Source organism: Tiliqua scincoides, chromosome 10 (genome assembly GCF_035046505.1).
Source record: "Tiliqua scincoides isolate rTilSci1 chromosome 10, rTilSci1.hap2, whole genome shotgun sequence".
NCBI classification, from domain to species: Eukaryota; Metazoa; Chordata; class Lepidosauria; order Squamata; family Scincidae; genus Tiliqua; species Tiliqua scincoides.
In genome coordinates, this window is record NC_089830.1 from 19,420,414 (window position 1) to 19,442,637 (window position 22,224).

Sequence of the window (22,224 nt, forward strand, 5' to 3'; positions counted from 1 at the left end):
TGCAGTCCTGACCCTGCGTGGCACAGGGGCCAGGATTGCAATTGCTGAGAAGTCCTTTTGTATGCAATGTGCTTTACACTCAGTGTGTACGGTGTTGCAGCAGTGGTTCCACTAAGTGGGTGTGTGTGGTGGGGAGGGGGTGCAGACTGCACTGGGTGACACCATGGGGGTGATACCAAAGGGGTGGAGTCAGAAATTTCCTGGCTGGGCTAACCAGAGGCAGGTCTACCAAGTGGGTACACCTGGGCTTCACAGCGGGAAGCCCGGTAGACCTGGGCTCTAGAGACTTTTTTGGCTGTCACTGCTCTCCCCCACTTTGTTTCATCTGTCCCAACCCCTGTTCTACCCACTCCCATTGCTGCCCTCCCCCTGCCCCACAACCCTGTGGTGTCCATCCATGCGGCTGACTGAAGTGATCACCTTAGGCAGCGGATTAATGGCAGGACACCCACCTCCTTCTGCCCACTCACTCTACTTCTCATCTTCCTTCCATGCCCTGGATTGAAAATTAGATTGACACAGAAGAGGAAGTGTAGAAGAGAAGAGAGAAGTGGGCTAGAGTGTCAAAGCCTCTCTAGCCTACCACTCTCTTCTCTACGCTTCCTCTTCTGCTCTGTCCTCCTCTTCCTTTTCTAATTCAGGGCATCAGAGGAGAAGAGGCAGCTACATCACCAGTTAATAAGGGGCAACATTGGCGTCTGCCTCAGGTGCCAAAAGGCCCTGGTCTGGCTCTGAGCATTACCCTGCTTTTAGAGCCTAATCCTAAGCTCTGCGCGCTGTCTTACTGTGCAGGCACATTTGCGGGGCTTAGTGTCAGCCCAGCACCAAGGCCAGTGCCTGTGGAAGTCTGGTGGTTTGCTGCTCATTGGTCTCCCAGACTGCCTGGTGGTGGATTGTCAGTGAGGATAGTCAATCAAATGCTGGCTTTGACTTCATGCATTTGACTTCATGAGGAACATTTGCACACACAAGTCTTTGATCACCTTTGCATCAGTGTTGACAGCTGACATTAGTCATCCTCCATGAGGGAGATTAAACTGAAGAGAGGCTTTTTGTGATGTAAATGAGCATCCTGCCCATTGTGGGACTGATTGACATTCACACCCTGATTCCCATTGAGGCAAGAGGGCCTTAAGCTTTGCATGTGATCAATGCCTACAAAGAATCCAAAAACCCTCTCTGAAACCCATGGCCAACACAAATCAAGGTGGCTTCCCCTTCCTGTTTGGTTGCCCATCTCCTGAGCTGTGTGCAACTCCTTTATAAAGCCTCTGAGGTTCCTTTGGACAGGAAAGCATCCCTGATGACACTCTGAGGTCTTGCAACAGAGTTGAGCCATTCATCCATCCAAATTATCACCTGGGGAGTTACTCGGAGAAGGTGGGGAAACCCCACCTAGGGAGTCATTATCATGCATTGGCATTGTCATGCAAATACCTGGCTTAACCTTTGCAAATCACATGGCCTCCACTGCACAAAGGGAGATTGTGCTTATCTTACAGGGCAACAAAAGTGGCTGTGCTCAAACTAGGGAAATCAGATCCCCCCTTCCTCTTTATATATCATGGGGGGGGGCCCAGTGACATTGCTAGGAGGGTGTAGGGGTTCGGACCTCACAGGGGAGGTGACACCAAAGCTTGACTGACCATCAGAAAGGAAAGCACTCTGAGCATGTGATGATACTGGCCAAAATTTTTAAAATCTTTGTATTTTTGAATGATACCATCATGTTATATATCATTCAATGTGTAATTTCATGTGGAATGCAGTGAAACAAACCACGCTGAAATCTGTCTATTCTATCAAAGGTTATAGCCAAAAAAACCCAGCAATGGTGCATCACCATGCCCACTGCTCAGTGTCTTGTGTTGCTACACCCACTGCATGGGAGGAGGTCCATCAGGGGGTGATGCGCTGGCCTCCTGTACTGGGTGATGCGAACCCTAGTGATGCCACTGTGGGGGCCGATTTGGATTTAAAAGCACTACCTGCTGCCTTCACGTTGTATGATTGTGAGAAGACTTCTGTTGGATCTTATAAGGTTTCAGACAAGCCTGTCTTCTACAGTAGATAACCAAATTCCACCAGGGAAAAAAAATAAACAAGACACAAAATGCATTTCCTATGGGACCAGCTTATGATTCCGAAACCGAAATGATGGTACAGTATATACTTCATAGGAATGTCCCCATCCTTACCATCAGTACAAGTGAGCTCATGGAGAAATGCTCTCTTTCCCGCATTGGTACTTTTTATACAGCTTGACTGATGATCAGAAAGGAAAGCACTCTGAGCATGTGAAAAGTGCGTTTCAGCAAAGTAGCCATCAGGCTCTGGCATTGCGAGAACAGGTGTGGCTGATGTCTTTGCAGGCTTGCTCTCCTGTGCCCCCCAAAGTGTTGTCTATGTCCAGGGTGTCCACAAGTAGAGCATGATAGGTGAACACTCTCCCTTATTTATTGCCTCCCAGCACCTGGAATTCATTGGAAGGCTTCCTCCAGACTTGAAGATTTGGAATTTTTATTTACCATTTTCACACATACGCACACAAGCGATCAAATCAGGGTTATGTGGCAAGGGGAATGATTTGGAACTGGAATTTGGAACAGAAGCAAGAGAAGGCCTGAGTTCTCGGCTGCAGTGAGCAAGGCTAACTCTGGAGTCCCAACACCTGATTTCCTGATTTTAAATTAAATTAAAACTAAATGGAAGGTTTATACGGAAGGGCTGTTTACGGAATGCTGGACTCAAGAAAGCCACTTTGTAACACAGGTAAAACTTCTACCTCCACAAGGATGACACAGAAAGTTTAACAGCCCAATACTAACTGTGCAAATGTAAAGTAAATGTAAATGTAAAGTTGAGTGTTGGGAGAGTTAGGACAGACAAAAGAAAAAATATTTCTTTATCTAGCGTGTGATGAGTCTGTGGAACTCCTTTGCCACAGGAAGCAGCGATGGCATCTTGCCTAGATGCCTTTAAGAGGAGAATGGACAAATTTCTGGAGGAAAAGTTCATCATGGGTTACATGGTAGGTATCTACAAGGTAGAGATAGGCTGCCTCTGATTACCCCATGCAGGGGAGGGCTCCAGGACGCAGATTGTGTCTGTTGTCTAGTGTGTTCCCTGAAGCATTTGGTGGGCCACTGTGAGATACAGGAAGCTGGACTAGATGGGCCTTTGGCCTGATCCAGCAGGGCTCTTCTTATGTTCTTCTTATGTTCTGATGTGCGGTACACTAATGCATCCTGATGTATGCACGCATGCTGTGTGGTCTTCCATTGCAGCAGTCTCTTTGGCATAGTTCGAGTGGAGGTGGAGGTACATCAGAGGTTAGCCTGCCCAGTGGGCATTCCCCTGGTGTCTGACTTTGCTCCCAGTCCTGGTGGGTGCCCTTCCCCGCTGGCGCAACAGTTTGGGGGAGTCACGCACCCATGGCCCCCCATGGACCCGCCCATGAATGGAGGGCACCCTCCAGAACCTTAGGCAATAATCACAATTTTCTCTCTCTTTCCATTGTCAGTCCCACTGGAAGGATCTTTGCCTCAGACCGCTGGCGTTCCTGGCCCTGACTTCCTTTGCTTTAAAAAAAGGTAAAAAAAACACCCAAGAAGCACGCGCAGAGTGGTGCGCAACTGAACATCACAGGACAGTGGATAATGCTGCCCACGGCACTGGTCCCCTTTGATTCCCCTCAGGCATGCCAGTGCTCCTTACTCATATATAGCCTTGGAAAACATTCAGAACTGGTAAAAAAACCAACCCTCTCCCAGACAGTACAAAGAAGCACTTGGATTTCCATTTTTACTTGGTTTTCAGTTTCAGAAATGGCAAGCTTCTATTGGAACCACAATTTGGAATGCTGTTTTCCCCATATAAATGGCTATGGATCTCAAAACATATTTGTGTCCATATTTTTTCTCTTCTTGGGGCAAACGGTGGGCTCTGAGCAGAATTTTTTTCCCCCCCAATAAAACAGCATGGAAGGAAAAAGGAGAACTTCCACATAATTAAACACACTGTCCCAATCTCTGAGGATGACAAGGAGGCCAGCGGTGTTCTTAAAGTCTTCTCCATTCCTATCGCTTCCTTTTACTCCATTGATTGTTCATATTTGTGTCCTACCCATCCTGTAGTGAGCTCAGGGGGCTTGCAGGAATGGAGGGTGCCCTACTTAATCCTCACAACAGCCCTGTGAGGTAGGCTGAGACAGAGTACCTCCTACCCGCCCTCTGTAGTATAAAAACATGTGGGGCACAAACAAAACTAATTTTCATCTAAGAGGACAAAATATATACCGCCAGCCTTATGGGAGAGCCTGGCAAGATCTTGAGCGATGTGAGATGCTCGTCACAATTCAAGGACACCCAAGAAGTGGGGGAAGGATAATGTGTGCAAACACACAGGGGTCTGGTTAATCCAAATGGTCTCTTTGCTGACACTGCTTCACGGAGTCCTACAATGTTGGGACGGGTCACTCGCTATTGTCCATTTATTGTCTTCTGGATCCAGGGCACAGCACAGCAGACTTTGGCGTACACACCTGGGTTGCCTGGCTGCGCGCACACCGCCGTCCCCCAAGAAACCACACCTTCAAGCCTCCCGTTACAGACAAGTGGGCCCCCGGAGTCACCCTGCAGAGAGAAACCGTGGAAGTAGTCAGCGGGCAAACCCAGAGTAATTTCTTAACATTAATGTATTTCTGTTTCTGTACGCTCAGTTAAATGGCCTAATTCAGTGGTTTCCGAGCTGTGGGTCGGGACCCACTGGTGGGTTGGGACCTGATTTTTGGTGGGTCACCAAAGGGTGATGGAAAGGTCAGATAGCTATTTGCCCCCGAGGGGACTGAAACCCTGAGGGTAATGAAAAATCAGATACTGTAGCTAATTACCCTGCGAAGAGCTCAGCTCCTGCAGTTTGCAAGATAGTCGCTTACTACCCTTCTAGGAGCTGAGCTCCTGCTGTTTGCTAGCATGTGTAAATATAGAGAGATCAAGTCTGAGGGTCTTTTTCCAGTTATTATTACCTATAACGAACGAACGAACGAACGAACGAACGAACGAACTAACTAACTAACTAACTAACTAACTAACTAACTAACTAACTAACTAACTAACTAACTAACTAACTAACTAACTAACTAAATAAATAAATAAATAAATAAATAAATAAATAAATAAATATTGCTTGATCTTTTTTTAAAGTCTGGTAAACCTAGGTGGGTCCCAACAGAGTGTTGTTTTCAAAACTGGGACCTGGAGCTAGAAAGTTTGGGAACCACTGGTCTAATGTGTTTTGGCAATGTAATAAAAATCCAACAGGCACAGCGTAATCATGCCTTTGTTAGGAACAGCAACAAAATTGCAATAGAATACTATAACAAGGAAAACATCAACAGGGATGGAACCTCTGTTCGTTCCTGCTCGCAGCTAACTGCCAGAAAGGAAGGACCCAACATCAGGAGAGGGATCTTGTAGACTCCTGTAGCAAATGAGTCACATAGATGCCTTCAAAAAAGATGGCACTGAAGAGCAATTCCATGTCCTTTCTGACCCTACGCAGCCTTAACCTCAGAAGGGGGCAAAGTTCAACTTCACAGACCCAAACCTGTTTGCATTCAAACGTTGAAGAAGTGACTTTCAGAGCACCTTTTTCACGATCTCACCCAGGGAGATGCATCTGAGAATTTTCTCAGCCATTGGAAAGCCATTGGGCTTCCCGTGAATGTTCTCGGAGACATGTCTCAAGGGAGATTCTGCTCGTCTCCAAACCCCTCTCTCACCTGGCATGAATCGACACCTCCTTGTGGAATTCCGGCGCACAGCATGTAGTTCGAAATCGCACCATGATAGTCTCTATTGCATTCAGCCCGCGGAACAGTACTGATGTCTGCGCACTGCAACTGAGAAGGAAGCTGTACTGGAAGGAAGGAAGACGCACACCAGGAGGTCAATGGCGGTGAAAGACAGACAACGACAGAGCTAGTGATGCAAGCTTTGAGTAGGAATGATTCAGCTTAAGTTGGTGCTGCCAACTGCAGTCAGTCACTCTGTGGTAATCTACATCAGCACGGAATATGACTCCCGTCATGCGCTCAGTTTGCGCCACAAGAAGGTTAAGAAGCAAAGTCCTTTAGCTTTCTAGGATGCCTCTCAGCAGAGGTCTAAAGCCGTGACTGTCAATGCTTGTTACCTTTATCCAACAAGGCCTTCCTATACTGACTGCCTGTACGGAATTCATGACAACAGCACACAGCTATCCCATCTGGCACCTGAGGACACAAAATTTTTTAACACTCCCCTCCGAAGGCCTTAGAAAGGCACTTCCAGTTTTTGGCAAAAACTGGTAGTGCCTTTCTAAGGTCTCTGGCAGGTCTTCTCAGACCTGGGGAAGCTATGCATGACCTTCCTGAGCCTCAGAAGGCCAGCTGGATGTCTTAGAAAGTCACTTCTGGTTGCCTTTCTAAGACCTCCAGCAGGCATCCTGAAGCTTGGGAAGCCACACACAGCTTCCCTGGGCCTCAGAAGGCATTCAAAAGATACCACGTGACACCCCCCCCCCAGGTTTGGCACCTGGGGCAATTGACCTCCCCGGCACCACCTTAGCTATGCGACTGGACTGCAACCCTAAACTCAATTATCTGGACAAAGTCCCATTGAACTCAGATCTACTTCTGAGTAGACATGCAAAGGTTTGCTCTGCACGTGCTACTTGAAGCAAGTCCAGAAAGTCATAAAGGGTAACATTTTTGGCTCTGTACATTGTATTCCTTAGCACCAGGAATCTAGGGGTTGCCTTAATTTTTCTTTTTTATTGTGCCTGCATTTTCTCCATGATCATGTTAAAGGAATGGGACCTTGGGGAGGGAGGCAGGAACAACTTTTGGTTTATTATCACCTTAGGTATTCTTAAACGCAAATAAGCAGGTACTCTTTTTGCCCTCTTGGCTTCTCGAAGCCAAGAAAATTTCCAGCAGCTGACTTTCTCCTTGTCTAGTAGCTATTAAAGGCACAGCCATAGGAGTATAAGGTTTCCAGGTATAGAAATGGAAAAGACTTCTATACCTGGAAGAGTTAAAGAACTGTCGCTCTTAAAGGTACAGGAGTCATTTCAGGATCTGCACCTGTCAACTCTGACTTTAGAGGGTTGATACTTAGAGCCAAGGACAGTCTGAGGCACCCCAATCCTTCCAGAGTTTGTCGTTTCACCTTGAGGAGAGCTGATGGTGCCCCATCCAGACACAGTGCATTGCATCCTCTCTCCAGGGCACTGGGAAGGCAATGGAATGATGTCAACAGCGTTCGTAATTCTGGCACAGGGACTGAGCCGGAGAAGCATGTAGTCCTTGTTGTTCTGTCTCTGATTGTAATAGGGGTAGACTTTCACTTCCGCCACTCGTAAGCACTGCTCTGTTCTTTCAACCATCTTCAGGTTGTGCTTCCCAAGGCACACACGCATTCTGTATGGACAAAATTCAGGGGACAGACAGACAGACAATAACGCAAGAGCAGAAGGTCAGCATACAAACCAATCCACTCACAGGTGCTGACTGGCTTTGGGAGGATCAGTGAGTGTTGACAGGGGCCAATTCTTGTCCACAGTGTGCCATACACCCCCTTGCGTGATGCTTCAGATCCAGGTCCCATGAGAGGGGTGTACAGGGGGTTAATTGTACCTGGACCCCGGGTCAAAAAGGGGGCCCAGGAGAAAAGGAGGGAGTCTGAAAATTTCCTGGGATCTTACATTTTCTGATCTCACCAGGGACCATGAGAAGGGGGTGCAGGGGATACATCATACCTGGGCCGGGGGTCAAAAAGGGAGCCTGGGAACCAAAGGAGGGGAGCTGGAAGTTTCCTGGGATCTCAGAAGATTTTTGCATATATGGTGTGAAGACGAGTGTTCACATAGTTTTATACAGTCAGTTCTCTTTATCTGCAAGAGGCAAAATTGCTACCTTCTCTCAATATCCACACCTCATTATCTGCTATGAAAAGACCTTCCGGAAGCTTCAGGAACCTTTAGAATGGTGCCTGTGACCAGCGCTGACCCCTTTAAAGTGGCCAATGGAAGCTTCCACTGGTCATTTCTCTGCAGCATTCAGAGATCTTTTGGTACTTTCTGTTGCACTCTGCTGGCTTCCTGAGGATCTCTGCTGGATTCTTCTGATGGAACCCGTCCCATCCCAAGGGTACTCCTTATACCTAATCCCATTGATTCCATAGAATCTATGGTCTATTATCTGCAAATTCACTATCCACTAGGGCAATGGTTCCCAAACTGTGGTTCGGGACCCACTAGTGGGTCGCGACCCAATTTTTGGTGGGTCACAAAGCCCTGCGCAGAGCTTCCAATGAAAACACTGGTGATGGAAAGATCAGATAACTAGTTGCCTCAAGCCCTGAAGCTATTCAAAAATCAGAGAGCTGCTAATTGCCCTGCAAAGAGCCCAGCTCCCCCAGTTTGCAGGTATGTGTAATTATGGGGAGATAAAACGTTTAAGCATCTTTTTTCTGGTTATTACTTGTAAATGAATAAATAAAAATTCCATTTCTTTCTAGATCTCTGTTTTTTTAAGTGTCATAAACCTAGGTGGGTCCTGATAGAGTGTCTTTTTTAAAAAGTGGGTCCCAGTGCTTAAAGGTTTCCAGGAACCTAATCCTAGTGGATAACGAGAACCGACGGTATATCATCATTATGATCTAATGATTGTATCAAATTATGGTTCAATGGAGAAGGGAAAGGGCCCAAAAGAAACTTTGTGCCCCCTGATAAAATACCCCTCAGAGGCCCTGAGCAGATCTAAACATGAAGAGGCAATTGTGTCTGCCATCGAACTAAGGTGAAGAAGAACCACCCTGCTGGAGCATAGGCCATAGACTCATAGAATGTTAGAAATGGAGGGGTCTTGGAGGTCATCTAGTCCTGCTTGTCCATCATGCACTGTTCTTGTCCTTAGACTTACCCGGCTCGGGGCCTACAGTGGGCAGCAGTGAGCACCCAGCACGGAGCCACTAAGCTCCCTCCACAGAAAATGTTCCAGTTTCCTCGGTATCCAATCACAAGGGCTGCCTGGTAGGGTCGTGAAAACTGTTCGCAGCTGTAGCCTCCAATGACCCGACTGCTTTCCTGAGCAAGTGCTACAATGACACAGAAAAGCCAACCGGTATACCATCATTGCTCTCGGAAAGTCTCCCGCTACCAAAAAGTGGTCTTCTCCATCCTCAGTGTTGCAACAGGGCTGGGCAGAAGAGAAGGTGATCTCCCAGTGGACAGCTGGCCTATTTCTAGTGACCCACTTGGTACCTGCTGGTATTCTTCCAATGGATGTTTGATTGGGTGGACCTGGGCGGGGGCCAATCCAAATTCCTACAGGCTCTTGGACATACTCAGTATCACTGGACCATCTTTGGCCTCACCCATTCAGGACCACCCCTTCCTCACCTAACCACATTCCTTTTCCTTTTGGCTCATCCCCTTCCTCCTCTAACTCAGCAGTTTTCAACCTTTTTCATGGCACACTGAGAATGCCTGATCTCGTCTGATCTTGGAAGCTAAGCAGGGTCAAGCCTGGTTAGTACTTGGATGGGAGACCGCTTAGGAATACCGGGTGCTGTAGGCTTATACCATAGTCTTTCGAGACTGAAGGTTGCCAGCCATCTCCCTATACTGAACACTATCTCCCTATCTCGTCTGATCTTGGAAGCTAAGCAGGGTCAAGCCTGGTTAGTACTTGGATGGGAGACCGCTTAGGAATACCAGGTGCTGTAGGCTTATACCATAGTCTTTCGAGACTGAAGGTTGCCAACCAGGGTACCATTTGAGAAGGCACTGAAATTGTCAAGGCACGCCATCAGTTTTTGGACAATTGACAAGGCACACCATATGAAAAGGGTGAAGGATATTTTAGGGGTGACTGGAATTATAAGGGATTATTTAATATAGAAGAGGTTGATGGGGTATGTTAGGGCAAGGTAACTGAGGAAGAATGCTTAGCATAGAGCGAATATGGGAGAGGAAGCTATGTCTTTTGAAGTCGGAACTGCATAGTCAGGCAGAGTGATGGTGGAGAAGGTGTTAACCAACAGGGAGGGGGAGGAAGAGAACTTTGAAGGGGAAAGAAGAATTCTAGAAGAATGTACTGACATCTCTAGCTGCCCTTGAGAAGCCCACTGTGCTGGGTGGCAGCTACTTAAACTACTAACCTCAGTTAGAATAAAGAGCTTTTACTCTGACTTTTGGAGTGTGTGTGCTCAGGGGAGGGCTTGGATGACTCAGAGAACCCAGAGGCTTGCGTAGGCAAGCAGCTAAGGGGCTAGGGTGAACCAGCGTCCTTCACATACCACACTGCCCGTGGAGGCTCACATCCCCCAATGGCCCTACTAATAAATGACCCCCCCCCCAACTCCCATGGCTCACCTGCAGACCATTCACGGCACACCAATGAGCCGCAGCCCAGTGGCTGAAAATCACTCTTCTGCCCTCTCACTTGGTCCCTAAAGATCTTGGAAGGCCATATGCTTAGGCTGTCTGCTGCAATGACCATCACTACAGCAAACGTTCTCAGTGGAACAAACTACTGTGTCACACCAAGGCTGCAATCCTAGCCACACTTTCCTGAGAGTAAGCCCCATTGAACAAAATAGGACTTTTGAGTAGGCCTGGTTAGGCTTGTGCCCTAAATGTGACAATTGTGGAAGAGCATGGTGTATTTAAAGGGTATTTCGTAAGAGGAATGGGAACCAAACGCTGAGTATTTGCTGACAAGCTGTAATGATTCCCCCTCCCCCCCCCCGGAGGCCTCAGAATGAGAGTTTTCTGTCGTCGAATCATACAATCATAGAGCTGGAAGGAACCCACAAGGTCATCTAGTCCAACACCCTGCCTGTAGTAAGAAATCCTCATAGAGCATCTCCAGCAGGTGTCATCTGGACCCTTCTCTCAGGTGCTTCAACACTGATGCTAGCTTCCCTGGACTGCACACCTTCCATGGTCTTTCCTAGCTTCGTTTCCTGGTCCCCTCTGAGTGCAAGGCATTCTTGCAAGATGGAGCCTGTCAGCATTATTGCTACAACAAGACGTCCACAAAGCTGAGGCCAAATTTCAATGCCATTCCGTCCCCTGGTCCACCATCCCATAGTCCCCTTCCCAAATGGACCTCTCACACTCCAAAGCTCCTCCTCCTACTCCCTAAAGCTGAATGGAGAGATGACAGGTGTTTGCCCAGCCTCTTTGTTGTCCAGTTTTGATGCTCTGGCCCAGCACTCTCACACTTCCTGTTCTGTTCCATTCCCCTCTTGCCACAGGATGTGGTGACGGCATCTGGTCTGGACGCCTTTAAAAGGGGATTGGACAAGCTTCTGGAGGAAAAATCCATTACGGGTTACAAGCCATGATGTGTATGTGCAACCTCCTGATTTTAGAAATGGGCTATGTTAGATGGGAGGGCACCAGATAAGCCAGTCTGAGGGCACCAGGATGAGGTTATCTGGTGTGCTCCCTGGGGCATTTGGTGGGCCGCTGTGAGATACAGGAAGCTGGACTACATGGGCCTATGGCCTGATCCAGTGGGACTGTTCTTATGTTCTCTTCCTGTTCAAACATAGGAAGTGGGAGTTGGAGGAGAAATGGCAGAGGTGGTGGCTGGTACACCACCAGGTGTGACATTTTTGTGGAACTCACTGCCAGAACATCTAAAATTTGCCCCTTTGGTACAGAGCTTCCGGCAAGACCTATAAATATTTTTTATTCCCACTAGCTTTAAGAGGTGGATAGCGGGGATAATCTTGTTTGTTTTTATTTGCCGGTTGTATTTGTTTGTTGGCTGTCTTTTAACTTGCTGTGAATTGCTTTTCATTCACGTTTGCTTTATATTTATCACCACTTCTGAGTCACGATACTGTTGTATCATGGGCCTTGCTTGCATTTTAAATTTTGCGTTAGATTTTAAATGCTTTTAAATGGTTTTCTTTCGAATTGTATACTGCAGTGTTTCTCAAACTGTGGGTTGGGACCCACTAGGTGAGTCGCGGGCCAATTTCAGGTGGGTCCTGACTCATTTCAATATTTTATTTTTAATATAGTAGACTTGATGCTACCATGGGATGTGGCTGCATTTGGGGAAATGTTACAGACCTGTATTTTTAACAAACTATTAGGTATATTCTTTTAACAATGACAGTAAATGGGACTTACTCCTGGGTAAATGTGGGTAGGATTGCAGCCTAGGATTGTTAAAAATTTCCTGCTTGATGATGTCACTTCCAGTCCTGACCTCACTTCCGGTGGGTCCTGACAGATTCTCATTCTAAAAAGCGGGTCCTGGTGCTAACTGTGTGTGAACCACTGGTATACAATATTTTATTTATCCATCTGTAACTGTCACCCTGCACATGCCCAATCTCGTCTGATCTTGGAAGCTAAGCAGGGTCAGGCCTGGTTAGTACTTGGATGGGAGACCGCCTGGGAATGCTGGGTGCTGTAGGCTTATACCATAGTCTTTCGAGACTGAAGGTTGCCATCCAACCAACTGGGTCGGTAAGCCACCTTGGGCTTCTGGAAAGGTGGGATATAAATAAATTAATAAATAAATCTGCCATGCCATCAGGCACCAGTAGGTCTTGAGAGCCTGCTCTGTCCTTGGGAACAGAAGTGATATAAGCCGCTCTGAGTCCACAAAAACAGCCGTGGTTCTGAAAGAGTCTGCTCAAACCTTACTGTTGTCTTGGCGTCACTAATCATTTGAAATACCTTATATACAATGAGCTTTTGTATCAACCTGTCCGGTTGGTCATGATGATTGCGACTGCCAGATGAGAAAATGAGACCGTGAGCCAACAGCATTCCAAGAGTTCTTGCCTGAGAACCCAGGTCCACGGCACACACTCTTTCCCATGGGAACTCGCGTCAGGCTGTCCATTCTGATTCCGGGTCTACTCTGAGAATATGCACACTGGTCCTTTACAAGGCCAGCTTGCATGTCTTCACGGCATTGGGGTGAAAGCTGGAGACTATGAGCTCGTAAAGTTTTTATTCTGTGGTAGAGTCACATGTGGGTGTGGCAGGTTGCAAAGGCTGTAGTTAAAAAAAATGTGTTTAAGCGGCTTGTTTTGCTTTTATAACCAGCATGTGTCTGGGCTGCTTCCTTTTATAAGCAGCATGTGCTCATCTCTTTTATAAGCAGCATGTGTCCCAGAGAGTACTTCGCTGCTCGACAAAGCCCAGGGTGTCGTTAGACAACCTGTGGGCCAAAGAAGCCATGACGAAGAGCACCTGGCTGGCAATTGCATTGCTGGGTCTTAAAACCACAAATTGTTGCTTTCCAATCAACGGTGCTTGCAGCAAGAATGAAATCGCACAGAATGGCAGGTGGAGGGTGGGGCTCGAAAGACTATGGTATAAGCCTACAGCACCCAGTATTCCCAGGCGGTCTCCCATCCAAGTACTAACCAGGCCTGAGCCTGCTTAGCTTCCAAGATCATGGTATAAGCCTACAGCACCTGGTATTCCCTGGCGGTCTCCCATCCAAGTACTAACCAGGCCTGACCCTGCTTAGCTTCCAAGATCATGGTATAAGCCTACAGCACCAGGTATTCCCTGGCGGTCTCCCATCCAAGTACTAACCAGGCCTGACCCTGCTTAGCTTCCAAGATCATGGTATAAGGCTACAGCACCTGGTATTCCCTGGTGGTCTCCCATCCAAGTACTAACCAGGCCTGACCCTGCTTAGCTTCCAAGATCATGGTATAAGCCTACAGCACCAGGTATTCCCTGGCGGTCTCCCATCCAAGTACTAACCAGGCCTGACCCTGCTTGGCTTCCAAGATCATGGTATAAGCCTACAGCACCTGGTATTCCCTGGCGGTCTCCCATCCAAGTACTAACCAGGGCTGAGCCTGCTTAGCTTCCAAGATCATGGTATAAGCCTACAGCACCCGGTATTCCCTGGCGGTCTCCCATCCAAGTACTAACCAGGCCTGACCCTGCTTAGCTTCCAAGATCATGGTATAAGCCTACAGCGTCCGGTATTCCCAGGTGGTCTCCCATCCAAGTACTAACCAGGCCTGACCCTGCTTAGCTTCCAAGATCATGGTATAAGCCTACAGCGTCCGGTATTCCCTGGCGGTCTCCCATCCAAGTACTAACCAGGCCTGACCCTGCTTGGCTTCCAAGATCATGGTATAAGCCTACAGCACCCGGTATTCCCTGGCGGTCTCCCATCCAAGTACTAACCAGGCCTGACCCTGCTTAGCTTCCGAGATCATGGTATAAGCCTACAGCACCTGGTATTCCCAGGTGGTCTCCCATCCAAGTACTAACCAGGCCTGACCCTGCTTATCTTCTGAGATCAGACGAGATCAGGCATGTGCTCCCCTCTGGTTCAACCCTGCTGGAAGCAGAGGCGGCTAAGGTGGGATTGCACCAATGAGCAAGGTGTAGCTGTTTGGCCTACCAAAAGAGGCACAGCTTGGGGAAAGAGGATGCAGACTGATCAGGGGCAGCAGTAACCAAAGAAGCCTCTCCCTTATAGCAGGAGCCAGACAAGGCAAGCTGCCCGCACCTGGGCACTGCTGCCATTTGTTGGTGACTGTTGTGGGATCTGAAAAACAGGCGCCCTCCAACAATGGCACTTGGAAAAGTGGCAGTAGTAAAATAAAGGTTGAAAACCCCTGGTATAAATAACAGCCCTGGTGGGGGATTGTAACATCTCCTCCTCTCACCCCAAACAGTGGCATAACTAAGGGAGGGGGCTGGGGGGGTCCATTGCACCGTATGACTTGCCTTGAGGGGGTGTCAAGGGATGTCTTTTGGAGGTCTTCTGAGGCCTGGGGAGTGTATGGGGGAATGGGAAGGGTGTTAAAAATTGATGGGCCCTGGGTGTCAGATGCCCTAAGCTGTGTCACTGATGCCCAAGAGGACAACGTGGAATCAAAAGGCTTGGCCTGAGACTTTTGGGGGCACTCACAACATATTTTCTCAAGAAAGCAAGATGGAAGCCATCTCCTCCCCCCCCCCCCACACACACATGATGCTCACAAGGGACAGAGTTTATTTACAATGAAATCTTACGGTTCCAGGTCAGTCAATGTGATTCAGTTCCAATGCAACTCTTGTTCTACCTCTTCACTGCAGTTCACTGAACTTCACTGCAGTTTCCTTTTTCCTGTCCTGTCATTGCCCAGAGGTCTGTGTCCCCTAGTAGTGGTCCATTCTTCTACCCCCTCAGTCCAGGGCAGAGTGGGGAGATGGCCCTTCAGGACCTGGCTATCCTTCCGCAAGACACAGGGCCCCCCTTAACCACAGATCCCTTGTCCGCGGATTCACTTATCTGCTGATAGGGTCTCCACCCCCTATGCACACACACCCATGTGTGTCCCCTCGCCTCTGGAGCATCCTCTGAGCCCAGCAGAGGCCACGGATGTCCATCCACGGCCTCTGCCGGCTGTCAGCGAAAAAAGTCTCTTCCAGTTTCTCTGTGAAACTGGCAGTGGCGTTTTAATGCTTTATAAGCAGAAGCGGAAATGTAAAGGAGAGTGGGGGGAAAAGATTCCACACTTCCTCTTCCACTGCTTCCCTGTTCCTTGTTGCATCCAGGGAGTGGGGAAGGGAGGAAAGGGCAGCCAGTAAACAAAGGGACACAGTCTCTGTTAATCTGCTGTCTAAGTCAATCACCTCACTCAGCCTCAAAGAAGGGGCGATCCTGTGAGAGTGCTTCCTGGGGCAACTGTATCCTGGTCAAATGCATCCAGGTATTGGACATTTGTGACCCAATATTTGTATATTGATGTTAGATATACTTTTCTATTTTTAAAACACAAAGGTAGGGTTAGGGCTGGGATAAGAGGCTTAGGATACACAGGTACGAGCACAGTATCAGTGGTCCAGGCACGTGCGGATTTAACTCACCGTGGATGCCAGCGGATATCAGGGTCACCACTTAAATAACCTGCCAGAATTGCATTTCTTACCTTAGCATTGCCTGCGTGGTTTCCAAGCCTCTCAGGGCTAAAAACCGCTCAAAAGATGCACTTCTGGGTTGCACGGAGGTTCCTTGCTCCTCCCAGAATGCATTTGTGAAGGTAAGAAATGCAATTTTTGCAGTGTCCCCCCCCCCCCATTTTAAAGGTATTAAAATAGTGGTGCTAGTAAACCAGTATTTCTAAATGTTTCTCTCCCCCCCCCCCGCTGTACCACTTTGCACAGTCCACCTACTGAAAGCACTACCAGAAGTAACTGGTGATGATGTCACCGGTGCCTCAGGATTGGGAGACCGGATGTGATGCGACAAACACCAGTAAGAGGCTCAGGGTGGATGGGAGGCCTGTGAAAAGCAGGCTTTGGAGCTCTGCCCTCCCGAGTCAAGCCTCTTACCGTTGTGATCTCGCTGCTGGGTGGTGGGTGACCGAGGGTTCCATGAGTCCCACCGGATACCCCCTCACCACACTGGTGGTACCTGTACCACTGGTTGAGAAACACTGCTCTGAGCACATTATAATGTAAACTAGATTACCCTTGTGGGGGGGGGGCCTTAGGCATGGGGCCCAATTTGGAGCAATTAGTCCAATTAGCTTAAAATCTGGCCCTACCAGGACACAATCGTCCAGGATGGTTGGCAACCTTCAGTCTGGAAAGACTATGGTATAAGCCTACAGCACCCGGTATTCCCAGGCGGTCTCCCATCCAAGTACTAACCAGGCCTGACCCTGCTTAGCTTCCAAGATCATGGTATAAACCTACAGCACCCAGTATTCCCAGGCGGTGTCCAGGATGCAAATAGCCTAGTACTTGCCCTGTGGGGAGGAGGCTGAATCCTGGACTGTGATAGCATCAGCATTTCACGCTAAACACATGTTAAATACAGTATTCCCAAGAGAAAAAAAACAAGGAATAAAAATAGGGACAGTTATTTAGCAGGGACAGGCACTGGAGAACAGGGACTGTCCCTGGCAAGCAAGGAGAGTTGGAGTGCTAAGAGTTGCGTCATTCTTCCCTTACCTGCCGAGGTCATCAGTAGGAGTCCAAGCAGCAACAGCTTCATGGTTGCAGTGGCGAACCAACAAGACACCAAGCCTTCTTGTGAAATTGGCTGCAGGGCAGAAGATTGACAGGAAAACAGTCTTGTGGCCATCCCGTCAGATCCAGCCCTAGATTACCAATCCCTCCGAGATACACACCCAAGTGGCAACACCGCATGCCAGCATTGGTAATTGTTTACATAAACAGTTCTCCAATATCTATTAGTCACGGTTACGTTAGCATTCATTGTGATGCTGAAACGAAGAGGAGCCATTTACCGTTGATGCAAGCACTTCCTGTTTCAACCAGGGCATGTCTAAAGGGTCCAGAGGCAGGTATAAGAGGGGTTGAGGTGGAGCAAGGAAATGGTCCCCCCCCCCCAAAAAAAAATCGGTGATTGATTAAGGGCCAAATCACACTGCTCAAAATGCGTATTATGGCCTGGGGGTGGGCGGGCTGTGGGATCTTTAGACAAATTCATGAAGGACAAGACAATCAGTTGGCACTCAGCCATAACGGTGATGTACAATTAGGAGTGGAACTGCAGAGAGGACCAGGTCCGAATGCCCCCACCCCATTCTGATTCTGCTCAATGTTTTTCTTTCAACCTCAAACCCACTGGCCCAGATTGAATGCAATATCTAATTGGACTTAAGACTATTTTCATTAGCAATCACAATAAACAGCAAAAGAAACAAAGGCTTTTCTCAGTTCTAGAGCCATAAAGGTTCTGAAAAACAGATATATCATCCCTTTTGGTGGTACAGCTCTATGTACCTTTATCAACAAGCAAGGAAATGTTGGGCAGGGAAAGAGTTTAGGCAGTGCGGTAGTGCCGTGTAATGGTTAGAGAAGGGCTAACTTGCCCTGACAACCAGGGAAGCACATAGGGACCCTTCCCTCTTTGCCCTCTCCTCTTTCCAATAGGGATTTCATGTTTTGTTTTGTGGTTTCCAGCAGGGCTTTGTGCCTCGAACAGCTGAAAGGTAGACAGAAATTGGACAGGTGAAGCATTTCAAGTTCCTGCTAGTCTGAGAAGCACTGCTGGGCAAGAGAGTAGCAACCCTCACTTTCATGGGGAGCTATGGGTTCTGCTTCATTGGGAGGTCAAGGCTGTAGCCACAAGGACTAGGAGGGGCCTGAGCCCCTCAGGGATATTCCAGGGAATCAGAGACATTCTGGATGGTGCGTGCAAAATGGAGGCGTACCACCCAGAATGGCTCCAAAGGAGAGGGGGCCGCTTGCATGCTGCGGTGAGGCTCCCTGCAAAACTTAGTGCCTTGCACCCCCTCTAGCTATGCCACTGCATCCACTGCTTTCATGTGTTCTTCCGTTAAAACAGCAACTGTGTGCTGACCTGGATTGGGATCACACTGCAAATGGAGAGGAGCTTTAACCTATCCCCCCCCCCCCTCCATAAGAGATCTGTCTGGATCTTCAGTCACAGGCCCTTTCATAGCCCTGTGCCCAACTTGGTCCTTCCCTGGAGAAACAGACATTCCAAACACTTTCCCCCTGTAAAACCTATTGCTGGACAGAAGCAGGGCCGGCCCATCCATAAGGCCAGCTGAAGCTATTGCCTAAGGAAACAGTTTGACAGTGGGGAAGGGCGCCCATCTCTGTCCACCTATGTGTTTCCACTGCTCCTCCTTTTCTTTACACTCCCTGGATTGGAAAAGGCAGAGGGCAACAGCAGCCTTTTCCTTCCTCTTTGTGGAAACAAAAAATGAGAAAACCAGTCCTCCATGGCTATGAGAAACAATGATTGGCTCTCAAGCACGGCCCAACAGTCCCCTGTTTCAACAACACTCTGGTCCATGGCCTGGCGCTCGGTGTCCTCCCTCTTATGGAGCTGTAGTTCAGTGGTTGAGCACATGTTTCGAATGCTGATGTTCAACCTGTAGCATCTCCACGTAGGGCTGGAAAAGACACCCCCCCCAACTCTGGAGAACCACTTCCAGTCAGTCTACAATACTGATCTAGTGGATGAATGAGCCTGACTCAGTCTAAGGCACGTTCCTGTACTCAGATTTCAGGAAAGAATCCAACAGTTTGCAAGAGAGGCTGGCACCTGCTTTCACCACTGAGTAACTCCTACAAACAGTTTATTCCCTCCAGTGCAGATGTAACAGGGGGCCAGCCCATCCACGAGGCAGTGGAATGGGATGGGGTGCCCCCTCTGTTGCTTTTCTTCCTTAAAAAGCAAGAGGGGAAGAAGATAGAGAAGCACCTCAGACCTTCTAGTCTACCACTCTACGCCTCCACTCTACTCTTCCATTCTTTCTTTTCAAGGAGGAGTGGCAGAAGCAACAGTTGGCACAGGGTCTCAAGTGCCAGGTGGTCTTGGGCTGGCCCTGGATGCCAAAGGGGTGTGATGACAGTAACCATGGTTGACGAACTCCATGGTGAAGGAAACTGGTTCCAGGTTTGCACTGAGGGGCTCTTATGTGACACTATGCCAAAGCTACCAGGAGAGAATGGCACGGGGAGAGGAAATTTCACCTAAATCTTCAAATGTAGATTTGAACTTCAGAGTTTATCACTTGAGTTGCACCTTCTGTTAATTTGAGGGAGTTAGATTTTAACTCTGCGTGTGCCACGTGAGTGTGCGAGAGAGAGAGAGAGAGAGAGAGAGAGAGAGATTGTGGCAACAAGGCCTTATGTCTGACCCCAACATTCACCTACTCATATGGCAACTAACATTTTGAAACCTCAGTTTCTTAAACAGAAAAAAAAAATTGGTGCAAAGATAAAATGAAGGAGGGGAGAATTCTTAAAGTTCATGTAGAAATACACATTTCAGAATCTAAAGTTCAAATTTGTTCAAGGTTCAACAACTCTTGGACAGCAAGCCTTAATACGCTGATTAGGAAATGAGCACAATTAAATGGATTATAATGTTAAAACCCTTTTCACCCCACCACAGTGTCTTTACCAGTAGCTCTTTTACTGGTACTTCTTTTGCATTTTTTAAAAGATTGGGAGCCTTTATGGGACAGGATGGAGCCATTAGTTATTGATTTTCTGTGTTAACCAATTTAATAATAATAATAATAATAATAATAATAATAATAATAATAATAATAATAATGGGACTTAGTTCTGAGCAAACATGCAAAGGATTGCACTGTTGATCTCAAACAGATTGTTGTCCCTTCTCAACCTCTGCCCCAGTCCATGAAATCTACCAATATAATCTAATTATATATTAGGTTATATAGAATTAGGATTATAATTTAAGGATTTATAAAATATATTGCAAGGATATTTTTGTGTGTGCAAAAGTTGTTTGTTGCTGCATGTTTGGTAAGCAAATCCCTGTCTTTCCTTCTCTCCTCTTAGCAACAGAAATAGGAATGAAAGATGACTTGAAATCTTGCCAATGATTCCACAAGCAAGACACTAAGAGAAAAAGGTGAAGAGGTGTAGAAGGAAGATTTATCCGCAGATTAATTCATGCTAATAATAAACATAAATGATGGATAACAATAGTCTTTTACCCCCAACCTTGATGTCTAAAAATTAGAATGGATCTATATAGCCTCTCACTTACCTGCGGAGCCTGATGGAGAGGTGGTGGATGGAAGTAACCTTACAGTGTTGTCTTAGAGTAGGTGAGTAACTGCTGGAGAAGTTAACTTTTAAATGCCAGGAGAGTAGGACAACCCTGACTGATTCCCTGCCTGATGCATCACACCAGTTGAACCTCAGCTGTGACTCAAAGCTGTGGCACTATCTTCTGATTAGTGCTCCAACGAGAAATTCAGCACGTTCGGTGCTGAATGGATCAGCCTCCTGGTGGGTCCACCCTCTGGATGAAACCTCTTGAAACCTTGCCAATGGACAGTGTTCTGCACGCTGGTCACGGAGTGTCATAAAAGGCTGCACAAGGAGGAAACTTCTGCTGTAACAACTGAACCTTCTTGAAGAGGGAGAGGTGATGATGGGGAAAAAACCTGAAAGTAATTGTTCGTGTCCTTGGAAAGGCAAGCACTAGGGGAACCTGAAATGCCAGCTCTCACCAGCTAGATCCCTCTGGGTTTGTCCAAAGCCGATGAACGATCCATCCTTGTTGGGAGTTTCTAGATGCACCTCCAATTTGCATTCCCTGCCTTAGCACATACTGATGCACATACTGATCAGTATGTGCATACTGATGCACATACTGGGATTGTCAACTTTCCTATTGGCCTCTGTGTGTTTAGGGCAGCATTTTGATCTGCAGCCATGATCAAACCATCATTTTAACTCCAGCCCCCTGGAAAGCTTTGCCTGCTGGTGTCTACATATCATACCTTTGCTAAAGGGGCACAAGCAGGCTGGTTGGGATTTTTCCAGTCAGTTGGCAACCCTGCTAGAGATTTGTATTGATTTAGGGAACCCAGAGAATCTGTGAATTGCATTTAAAGGGAGATATTTTTTAACCCAACGTGTAATTGGTCTGTGGAACTCTTTGCCACTGGATGTGGCGATGGCATCAAGCCTAAACACTTCAAAGGGGATTGGACAGATTTCTAGAAGAAAAGTCCATCATAGGTTACAAGCCATGGTCTTGGGTGGTCCCTGAGGCAACTGGTGGGCCACTGTGAGATACAGGAAACCGGATGGCCTGATCCAGCGGGGCTCTTCTTGTGTTCTTAATTTGCTGCTAACTCTGGTATGCAGAATTCTCAGGAATTCATAGGGAGAAGCCACAATGGAATTGCAGAAAACCATGCCCGATCTTGTCTGATCTCGGAAGCTAAGCAGGATCAGGCCTGGTTAGTAATTAGATGGGAGACCTCTTGGGAATACCGGGTGCTGTAGGCTTATACCATGATCTCGGAAGCTAAGCAGGGTCAGGCCTGGTTAGTACTTGGATGGGAGACCGCCTGGGAATACCGGGTGCTGTAGGCTTATACCATGATCTCGGAAGCTAAGCAGGGTCAGGCCTGGTTAGTACTTAGATGGGAGACCTCTTGGGAATACCGGGTGCTGTAGGCTTATACCATAGTCTTTCGAGACTGAAGGTTGCCAACCAACACAGTGTGCTCTGAAGATATAGTTCAGGTCTCTTATAATTATCTCAGCTGTTGGCAATTGCATTCCTCCAACCAGCTCCTGTCCATTTCCGGCCATGTCAGGCTGTGCTGAGGTACTCGCATGCGCCCCAGTGGCACAAACAGAATTAAGCCCAAGTGGGGTTTGCCGAACCCCTGCATTTGTTCCATG

General features: G+C 47.7%; 1 protein-coding gene and 1 pseudogene across 1 annotated transcript; one reads left to right on the forward strand and one right to left on the reverse strand.

The window, feature by feature from the left end:
• Positions 1–4,481: 4,481 nt before the first annotated feature.
• Positions 4,482–17,035, reverse strand: LOC136661519 (trypsin-3-like). Its single transcript, XM_066638804.1, has 5 exons — positions 16,993–17,035; positions 8,963–9,137; positions 7,209–7,459; positions 5,783–5,919; positions 4,482–4,634 (listed from the first exon to the last, which is right to left on the reverse strand). Exons 1-5 carry the CDS (start codon positions 17,033–17,035, stop codon positions 4,482–4,484), a joined length of 759 nt encoding a protein of 252 aa, XP_066494901.1.
• LOC136662027 (5S ribosomal RNA) lies at positions 12,368–12,484 on the forward strand (annotated as a pseudogene).
• Positions 17,036–22,224: the final 5,189 nt, after the last annotated feature.

Excerpts from the sequence above, each read along its gene's own strand:
- LOC136661519 (XM_066638804.1), bottom strand. The coding sequence starts at position 17,035 with ATGAAGCTGTTGCTGCTTGGACTCCTACTGATGACCTCGGCAG. Across the intron at positions 9,138-16,992 it reads CCTACTGATGACCTCGGCAG|CACTTGCTCAGGAAAGCAGT; the intron begins GTAAGGGAAGAA and ends GTGTCATTGTAG. Across the intron at positions 4,635-5,782 it reads GAGGTGTCGATTCATGCCAG|GGTGACTCCGGGGGCCCACT; the intron begins GTGAGAGAGGGG and ends TTCTCTCTGCAG.